The sequence below is a fragment of the Antrostomus carolinensis genome, unplaced genomic scaffold, assembly GCF_000700745.2.
Source record: "Antrostomus carolinensis isolate BGI_N321 unplaced genomic scaffold, ASM70074v2 scaffold36581, whole genome shotgun sequence".
Taxonomy (NCBI): Eukaryota; Metazoa; Chordata; class Aves; order Caprimulgiformes; family Caprimulgidae; genus Antrostomus; species Antrostomus carolinensis.
The window spans coordinates 1,105-11,332 of NW_010292713.1; the positions used below are offsets into that span (position 1 = coordinate 1,105).

At 44.9% G+C, this 10,228-nt stretch overlaps 1 protein-coding gene across 1 annotated transcript; it reads left to right on the top strand.

The window, feature by feature from the left end:
* Positions 1–4,531: 4,531 nt before the first annotated feature.
* Positions 4,532–9,606, top strand: LOC104520216 (E3 ubiquitin-protein ligase TRIM7; the record flags this gene model as incomplete). The annotated part of the gene is made up of 4 exons (XM_029087242.1): positions 4,532–4,973; positions 6,115–6,210; positions 7,223–7,453; positions 9,584–9,606. Coding segments are annotated over exons 1-4 (767 nt in total), but the record flags the coding sequence as incomplete, so codon positions are not given.
* Positions 9,607–10,228: the final 622 nt, after the last annotated feature.

Below are 10,228 nucleotides of genomic sequence, written 5' to 3' on the forward strand. Positions count from 1 at the left end.
ATTCCTTCTTTTGAAGGAGGTTGTCCTATGGATCATTAAAAAAAAAAGTCTATTTTGGGCAAAGGAAGGACTATGTCTCCCAAAGAAGCCACCTGAATTTTATTTGTGGGTGCACACACATCTCACTTGGCTTTTTCTTGGAGATTGAGAAGAAATTTTGGGGGATCTGAGGAAGAATTTCTTTCCTGAGAGGGTTCTCAGGCATTGGAAGGGGTTGCCCAGGGCAGTGGTCGAGTTCCCATCCCTGGAAGGATTGAAGATAGTGCTGAGGGACATGGGTTAGTCAGGGATTTGTCACTGTTGGGTTGATGGTTGGACTTGATCTTAAAGATTTCTTCCAATCTAGGCAATTCTCTGATTCCCTTAATTAAAACAAACCAAGTCACATGACTTAATTAGGGTGTGTTATTTAAGGAGTTGGTTTCTCACCTGGTAACTTCCAAACCCATCACTGATTTTTTTTTCTTAGCTTAGTTCTATTTTCTTCTAACCAAGATCCTTCTCTTCCCACCTTCTCTCCAGGGAAGGTGACCATTTATTACCAGCAAAGCTGCACCTCTACAATGAACTGTGGCCGAGAACGAGCATCTGACGCCGAGTCCCGCTTGACATCTCGTTATTCCAAAAACGAGACGGACCTTTGCAACGAGGAGTGGGATGAAGACCCCTCAGACTAACCTACAGCATGGGCAGGATGAGGGTTACTGATGTGGTCCAACCATTTTGATGTTATCTGAGTCTTTAATTTAATCTGGAAGGATTATCACCCTAAATTAAGATGGTTGGACCTGCTCCACCTCTAGGGTTCTTCTCAATATCTGTCTTGGTTTCATTTCAGCTCTAGCAATAAACCCACAGGCTTTATAAGTGGCAGCTGAATTTGACTCCTGTGAGTGTTTTCTCCTTTCTCCAGACAGACGTTCCTATTAACAGATCTTCAGACTCAGCATTCCTGGTAGGCTGGAAGCAACTTGTGGCTCTGAACATAATCCTGCTACTAAAACCCCTCCAAGGGCAAGCCAAGGTGCTTTCTCCTGGTTGCATCTTATTTTTTTTTCTTAGGGTGCAGGGTTGGGAACTTCTTTGAGAACTTTGGACCAAGGGTTGTGTAAAGGGAACATCTGGAAACCAAGAGAAATAGATGTGAGGTCTTTATTTCACCTGTGCTAACCCCAAATTCTCTTATTAGCCACCAGAAGTTGTCATCCATCTGATGTAGACAATAAATGGTCCTTCAGGAGGTAACAACTTCTTGTTGTTGACCAGATGAAACCTAAAGCTTGATCAATTCAGGACACCTGTAGCTGGTACCTGCAGCCCAAAAACCCTGAAGAGGAGAGGACAATGTTTAAAAAAACCATATTATTAGGGTTGTGTTTTCTTCTTATTTTCTGCATCCTCCCTGTTTTGGATGTCCCAACCTCTCCTTACTTAAACAAGTCACCCATGATAGGTGGGAGATGTCCTGCAGGAGATGTTTCCACCCTTCTTTGCATGGTGCTGACCCAAATATGAACTAGGAGACGAATCATTCATTGATGACTTTAGGGGGAAGGATGAAAAGCTTCACAACTTTCCTCCTCATGAGCTCAGATGAGTTCCCTGCTCATCTGGAAGGAGAGATGAGGCATTGGAGAGGGTTAAAAGGCTGCAGAGACCCTGTGGAGAAGATCTGGGCTTGTAGACAGGTGGAAAGAGGTGATGGAAACATGATCCTGGCTCTGGGCATGGAAAAGAACTTTGGCACAGAGGAGCAGAGCTAAGCGGCTGGAGAGGAGGAGGAGGGAAGGAGATCGTTGGGTTCCCAGGATAGATGCAATGGGGGAGGGGAAGGAATGGTAAGTGAGATGGGAGGTGGGGGTGGGGGGGTGACAGAGGGGACAAATGGGGCAATTAAAGGCTGGGAAGAAGCAGGAGCTTGAGCGGCGTCGAAATGTCCGAGACATCCAGAACTCGGGCTGGTTTCCTTCATCAGAGCATGGTGGAACGTCTACCACGGGCTACCTACCGCTGGGACCCCTCAGCCACCAGGTTGACCCCTCGTTTTCCCCCCACTAACACCCTCCCCAGGCAAAAAGTTGAGCGTTATGGGAGGATGACCATTTCTTACACCTCTACTCCGAGGTATGTAGAGGTGGGGTCAACTGGGGGCATAGGGAGGGCAATGGGATGCACTTTTCCATCTGTCCAGAGGTGGTTTGTCCTATTATTATTATTATTATTATTATTATTATTTTCCTACTAGACCCACCTTATTCTCCTTCTTCCCATTCCTTTTTTTGAGATGTTTCACTCTTTTTTTTTCATTTTTCTTTGCTATTTATATAATTTCTGGGTAGAATATGGAATTTTCTCCAGCTCTTAAGCCACCACTTCTTCCTTCTTCTCCTCAGATACGTGGTGAAGAATGTTCTTATAACTAAGGAGGAAAAAAAAAATGTATAATTTATGTTTATTTACAGATCAAAAGAAATGGAAGGGGGAAGAGAAAGTGATTTCCCTTCCATAAGGAGTGATGTGTATGTGTATAAATAAATATCAATTTATATGAGAAAGGGTAGGTAGATAAATATGCACAGGAGGTGGAAATTAATGGTTGGACTTGATGATCTCAGAGGTCTTTTTCCAACTTGAATAATTCTCTGAAATTGTGATTTGCAAGGAAAAAATTGGTTTTTTATAGGGAACTGTGTATATATAAATTGATATAATTTATATATAGGGATATATGTGCCTACATATATATATGGACCTCTCTATAGATGAGTCTCTGTGTGAATATATACATTTAAATATATATATTTTATTCACCTGAGTCATTTGTCCTCTGGTATTTCCAACCACAATCTAGCGTGGGTTGTAACAAGCACTGATCTTCAGATTGTCTTTTTCCTGTCAGAAGATGGATGAGGGTTGGAGGAGTTGGTTTGAGGGTTGGAGGAGTTGGTTTGAGGGTTGGAGGAGTTGGTTTGAGGGTTGGAGGAGTTGGTTTGAGGGTTGGAGGAGTTGGTTTGAGCATTTGTCCTCTGGTATTTCCAACCACAATCTAGCGTGGGTTGTAACAAGCACTGATCTTCAGATTGTCTTTTTCCTGTCAGAAGATGGATGAGGGTTGGAGGAGTTGGTTTGAGGGTTGGAGGAGTTGGTTTGAGGGTTGGAGGAGTTGGTTTGAGGGTTGGAGGAGTTGAGGGAGATTCCTTTCCAAAGCCCAGATTTGGTTGGGTTTTTAAAAAATTAATTAATGAGAAAAAAAAAAAGCTCATTTTTAATCCTGAACGAGCAAATTTTGGATTAGCAGGAAATGCAAATGCCAGAGAAGTTCAAAAGTTTACAAGAAAGGTTCAAGTAGGGGATGGATCTCCTGCCTCAATGGGTTTTTCTTCAGGACAAACACATCGTACCACAAATTAAAAACCCTTCGTAAACCTTCTGCCATCAAGACACCAAGATTAATTTCCCTAATATAACTCTTCAAGTCCAACTTGTGGGGTTGGGATTTGTCTCCTCTTAGCTCCAGATATCTCCAAGGGAAAAGATCTCAACTTGGAGATGTTGGATCAACTGAGGTTGACTTTGAAACCAACATTTATGGATCAGATCACCTGATCTTGGTTTCAAGTCCTCATTAGGAGATGATGAATCATTCTCCAGAAGTGCCCACGTTTCTCTGTTGGATGGTAAGGTGACCCACCCAAGTAACTTAGATGACTGTCACTCACTTTTATTTCTGTTCTCCAATAACATGATGAGCTGCTCAGGTGGAATCAACCATATTCTAGACAAACCCCAACCAAGGAAAGCTCCTCACGTATTAATTATCATTGCCATTTAATGCAAGACCACCAAAGCTGCTCATCATATTCCTGGAAGCCCAAAAGTGGTTTTGAGATACAGGACCACAACCCAGAAGTTAATCTTTATGGATTTGGGAAACTGACCCCCTCAACCCCCCTCAGATCTTGATATGGACTTTGCATCCATGTGTATTCCCTTTCTCCTGCTGCTTTTTATGGCTTCTATTGAGCCTTGGACCTCAACCAAGTCATCTGAGTCTCCAGCTGAAACATTGAGGGTGAAATGGGTCTTTAACAAGAGTTCAGATGGTTACCTGGATCAGAGCCTAGAAGCAGCTGCTCGATGACACAAGCCCAGGAACTCAGATCTTACATTTAGACACCAGGTCAGCCAAAAAGCAACAAGATCCAGACCCTACAGACCTGGTGGCTGTAACCCAAATAACTTCCATTTTCTCACCTCCCTTCTTAGAGAGGGGGGGGTGGAAAAGAAGTCAGGAAAACAAGGATTTATGGAGGAGGAAAAGGTAGAGAGATATTCCCACCTTCTTTTTCCTCCACCCATGTGTTGTCTCCTAAAAACTGAGGTCTTTGTTATCGATTTAAAGTAACCAGACACTGCAGAAGTGACCTCAGGCAGAAGTGACCTCAGGGTAACGAGCTCATTCCTGGAAGAGGAACGCCCACTCAGGGCTGGATGCCAAATATTCATGTTCCGTGTCCAGCCCTTGGTGAAATCACTCTGCTTGCAGGAGAGAGGCCATGGCGGCAATGTTTCTGCCTGGAAATCTTCAGGATGAAGCTACTTGTTCTGTCTGCTTGGAGTTCTTCAAAGACCCCGTGTCTATCGAGTGTGGGCATAATTTTTGCCGGGCTTGCATCATCAAGAGTTGGAAGGACCTAGAGATGGATTTTCCCTGCCCACAGTGTCGGGAGGTCTTTCAACAGAAGAATTTAAGACCCAACAGGCAGCTGGCGAACATGTCTGAGATCATCAGTCAGTTCACCCTTCGTGGAGCTAAAGGTGCTGAGGAGGATGGGCTCTGCATGAAGCACAGAGAAGCCCTGAAACTCTACTGCAAGGATGACAGGAGAACCATCTGCGTGGTATGTGACAGGTCCCGGGAGCACCGACCACACGCTGTGGTACCTGTTGATGAGGCATCTGAGGAGTACAAGGTACTTACCTGTCTGTCTGTCCTCCCTGAAGAAGACCTCCCAGGTCTTCCTGCTTCCTGATGGTACAGGTTGTGCTGTGTATTTGTGCTCACTCGGGTCCCTGAGCAGTCAAACACTTTCCTGTGCTCAACCTTGTGCTTCACCACCCTGGAAAGACATAGTTGGTGCTTTCCAGCTTTCCAAAGACCTGGAAAACACCCTCCAGATGTTAAACCCCCCACCCCCCATTCCCATCATCTCTGCAACTGTGGAGAGTGTGGAATTAAACATAAGGCAGCCAAGGGGGTTGTTCATCCTGGAGAAGAGAAGGCTCTGGGGAGACCTTCTAGTGATCTTCCAGTACCTGAAGAGGTTCCAGGAAGGTGGGGAGGGACTTTGGACAAGGACAGGGAGTGACAGGACAAGGGGTGATGGCTTGAAACTGGAAGAGGGGAGATGGAGATGAGATGTGAGGAAGAAATTCTTTGGTGTGAGGGTGGTGAGACCCTGGCCCAGATTGCCCAGAGAAGCTGTGGATGTCCCCTCCCTAGAAGTGTTCAAGGCCAGGTTGGATGAGGCTTTGAGCAACCTGGTTTAGTGGAAGGTGTCCCTGCTGATGGCAGGGGGGGGGGGGGGGGGGAATTTTACCTCTACCATTCTCTGCTTTCTTTCATAAAAGCTCCTCCAAAAGCATTGGGCTTGGAGCCACGTGAGGACCATGTTGGAAACAACTACCTACGGGCACCCACCTTATCAGTAGGGTCACAGCTGACAGAGCAAACACCCACATCTATTTTAGGTCTGGGCGAGCATCCAAAGATGAATATAAATTGATTAAAACCTCAGGCTGAGTTCTGCTGGTGCTAAGAGCAAAGGTTGAGGAGCAGCAATCGATGAACACGGTGCATGTTCTTCTCCCCTGACATTCTCCATCTTCTTTCTTTGGGTTTTTCTGCATGAATGTGAGCTTGTGATGGTCCTTGAAGGTTGCAAATGTGGGTGTCTGGGTGAGCGTGGGTAGAGTTGAGTCAGCGTGTTCATTCGGTGGGAGCGGCCTTGAGTTTTCCTTGCAATCTTGCTCGCAAACCACAAGAATAAAGCAGTAGAAGAAAGAAAACACCTCCCAAAACCCACCAATAACATCTTCTGTCTTCATTTCTAGGAGAAAATCCAAGGACGCTTGGATTTCCTGAAGAAGGAGAGGCAAGAGCTGCTGGAATTTAAAGTGAACGATGATAAGAAAACCCAGGAGCTCTTGGTGCGTACGTGCAATGCAGTGGGATGGTGGGGATGAAGGTCTAAGGTGGGATGGGTGGAGTAGGGATTAGAACCCACCAAGTTGCCCCATCTTCTCCTCACCAATGTTTTGTTAATACCTGAAAAAAGGGAAATAGATGTTTTTCCTCCTTTCTTCACCATCAGAGCTGGCCAAATATTGTCCTGGTGTCCCTAGGACAGAGTTGATATTCTTTTTAGCAGCTAAAACGACGTTGTGTTTTGGTTGCCACGTGGGATTTGTTATGAGAAGAACGTTGGTAACCCACTGAGGTTTTGTTACTGGAAAATGAAGGACATTTCCCATGTTTTACTGGTCTGCAGGTGCAGAGGACTTGGGGAGAGTGTAATAACCAACAAACCTAAGTTGGTGTTTGGATGATCAAAGGGGATGGGTGTTGGAGCATCCTTGAGAGCTAGGCTGGTTGTAGGACTCTCCTCCAACTCTTCCTCCACTTCCTCAACTCGTTATCTATATGGCAGCAGAAGGTAGCACAGCATTTCCTTCAGGAAAACCCTTATCTCCCCTGCTTATAACACCCTCCCAGACCATCACCTCCAAGACAAATACTTTTGAGTGTCTCATGTCCTCCCCATTGCTCAAGACAAACATCTCAACCCACGTTTTTGCTCCACCATCCCTCAGCAACAGCCTTATGACCACAATTTGCTGGTTGTGGGGTTGTTTTTTTTTCCAGCTGGCAGGCCTTGAAATAGCAACAACCTGCCAAGAGCTGTGGTTTCATCCATGATGCAAAAGGTAGAGCGTGAAAGATCAGTTTTTGAAGGCCAGGTGGACCTGTTTGACCTGTGCTGAAGGACAATGTTAGAGTGAAGCAACTAAAACACACTCAACTTTCTTTGTGCTGCCAAAGGGTGTGGGTTTTTTGGAGCAAAATGTTCTCATTTGTCCCCGGGCTTTGTCTCAGAGGGTGTTTGGTTTGCATGTGATGACAACTCAAGTAGGAACCTATGTTGCTATGTTCTCTTCCCAGAAAACCATTGAGAATGAGAGGCAGAAGCTGCTCCTGGAGTTTGAGAGGCTGCGGCAGTTCCTCCACGACCAGGAGCACATCCTCTTGGGTCAGCTGGAGAAGATGGAGAAGAACATTGCCAAGAGGCAGAACGAGAACATCACTGACCTCTCGAAGGAGATCACACTTCTCAACAAACTCATCACGGAGCTGGAGGAGAAAATCCAGCAGCCCATGCTTGAATTCCTCAAGGTGAGATGTTTGCAATGAAATGAGCATTCAGATCTGACTCCTGAACCTTCTTCATCCTTTTTAAATGTGTTTCTGGATCTTGCAGAGGTGTTTTGAGGACAAATGTCCTTTTTTTTTCTAATGAGCAGTGTCTGAATGTCCTGAGCTCTGCTATGGCATTGGAGCAACTACTTCTGGCTGAGGAACATCTTGAGCCAGAGGCATATTCTTCATATTTAATAATCTCTGATAAATTTTTCTTCCATGATTTTACCTGGAACTTTCTAGCACCCATAAATTCCTGTTTTGAGGTGGTCCAAAGCTGAATTAGACCTTACATGAAGATCCACCACAGCGATACTAGCTAGATCCTCTAAACCAAGCAACTCCAGGTCTTGATGGGTTTGCAGTGCTGAAGGTTTGTGGCAAGCCAAGTCATAGATGTCCACTCCTCCAGGTTAAAGGCATTGGTGAGGGTTCAGGATGGAGCTGAGTATAGAGACACGTGGAGCAGGACCAGGCTCCTTGCCAGTTCTCACAGCGGAGTCCTGACTGCAGAAGGTTGGCCAAGATCTGAAAGCAGAGCTGGGTTTTCAAGTCCAAATGAGCTATTAACCAAGCTGGAAAGTATGAGGGAGAGAGAGAGAGAGCGAGCAGATGGAGTCCAGGTATTGATTGCACGACAAAGAAAGAAGCTGGAGCCCATCCAGCTCTCCCTGTTTCATGGATGAAGTGAGGTTTGAACAACAAATCTGAGCTGCCCATCCTAAAATCAAGAAGTCCTCTTTCCCCTCCACTGAATGACAAAAGGTCAATGGGTGACCTTCTAATTGACAATGGTTTGGTGAAACTAAATAGATGGGTTTTTTTCTGGTTGCACGTGGATCTCCAAGGAGTTAAATTCCCTCAGAGGCAGAGTTGACAACCCTGTAAATATTGACAGATGGTTTCAGAACTTGGCTGTGGGTTCAAATTCATTTCACGTGGTCTTTGCTTGGCCCTCACCGTTGCACGTGGAGATGATCCTGTAACAATAGGTGACATTTTAATTCTTTATTATTTTTTTTTTAAAAAAAGGTCATGGTGGAAGTTCTTAACCAGCTTCAAAGACTTTTTAGATTCCCTGGGTGATGGGTACGGCTTTGTGTTGCCTTGAACTCACATCCAACGTACTCACCACGGCTTTTGAACTTCCTTTATGTTCTTTTAAAGGTGTCCAAAAGGGGCAAATAACGACATGGACTGGACTGAGTGTGGGTTTCATCTTGGTGAATTTTTGGTCATGTCACAACTAATTATTGAGGGTATTTAAATCTCTAATTAACTCCATAATCCAACCTGATTGGAGGATTTTCCTCCAAAGGATTTTCCAATCCTTTCCTGAAGGCAAATCGTTTCCACTGTTGGCACATCCATCTCAGAGTGGGTTAAATCACCTCTTGGAGGTACCTCAAGCTCTTCTTGGTGTTGATTAGACCATGGGAATCCAGATATCGTGGAGACATAGATGGGCAAGTCTAATGCCAGCTTTCTAGGTGGCCAGGTTATGACAGATGATGTCCCTTTAGCTCTTGGGTAGGTGGATACTTGCAGGTGTCCTTCTGTATCTCAAGATTTCCCATGGGACAGGTTGATAGGACTTGCTCAGAAATGGAAGACCAGCAAAGAAGACCCTAAGAGCATCTCAAAGGCTGCCAGATGCCTACACACAGGTTCACACAACAACAGTCAAATACTGGAATAGAAACCAGATAACTTTTTACAGTCACCATTCTTGAAGATACTCCCAACTCACCTGGGCAAGGCCTTGGATAACCCAACATGCTTTGAGCAATGGGATGGTTGAGAAACCATCCAAAGACACCTTCCAACCTCAACCACATCATGATTCTATGAGGATAAAGCTGGAGTGTTGTATACATAGGACTGTTTGGAATTCTTGGTCTCCTCCAGAAGCAGCTGAGTCTTTAATTACAGCCAATTGGGTGGGATTTGGTGGAACCAAAGCTGAAAGCAAACACCTGAGGCATGGATTCATGCCTGCTTGTTGCAGCTGTGAGGTATGGACATCCCGAGTGGGTTTAGTGAGTCAGGGGAGATGTAGCATGTGTTGTTATGAGATTTCACTCAGTTTCTCCTTTTTCTTTCTAGGACATAATGAACATCATAAGCAGGTACGGAGCGTGTGGCTTCTTCTCCTCTCTTTTCACACATTTTTGCCCCACCAGCACTGTTTAAAGGTCAGTGTTTGCAGCTCAGATACCAGAGGGAGGCACCAGGGTAGATGGACTTTGCCTGCTACTTGGCACAAGGCCCAGGTCTCTTCAATGTTCTTCAAAAAACTTGGTGTTCTCATAAATTCTTTTCCTACCAAGCAGTTTCTTCAAAGGTCAAGTGAGACCAGAAACCCTGAGTCAACTTATTTGAGATGCAAATTCATTCAGGGCAATGATTTTGGCACCACTTCAGCTCCAAAAAATGACCTTTAAGCTGCAGCAGGAAGAGCTGAGTGGGAGTAAACCAGTTTAGACACCCTTTCCAACAACCGTCTGAGGGAGTTCTCAAAGTTGATGTGCAAATCTCATTGTTCTCATGATGGGGGAGTTGAAATCCCATCGTGATCCTCACAATGTGATGTTGAGCATTTGGAGAGAGAGGTGTTGGGATGGGGTGGGAGTGTTTTACGCCGTCAACTGCGAATGAAAAAGAAAATGGGGGAATAATAATTTTGGATTTGGATAAAAAAAATGGATAAAACCCCCCAATTTTCTTATTTTTTTATTTTTCTTATTTTTT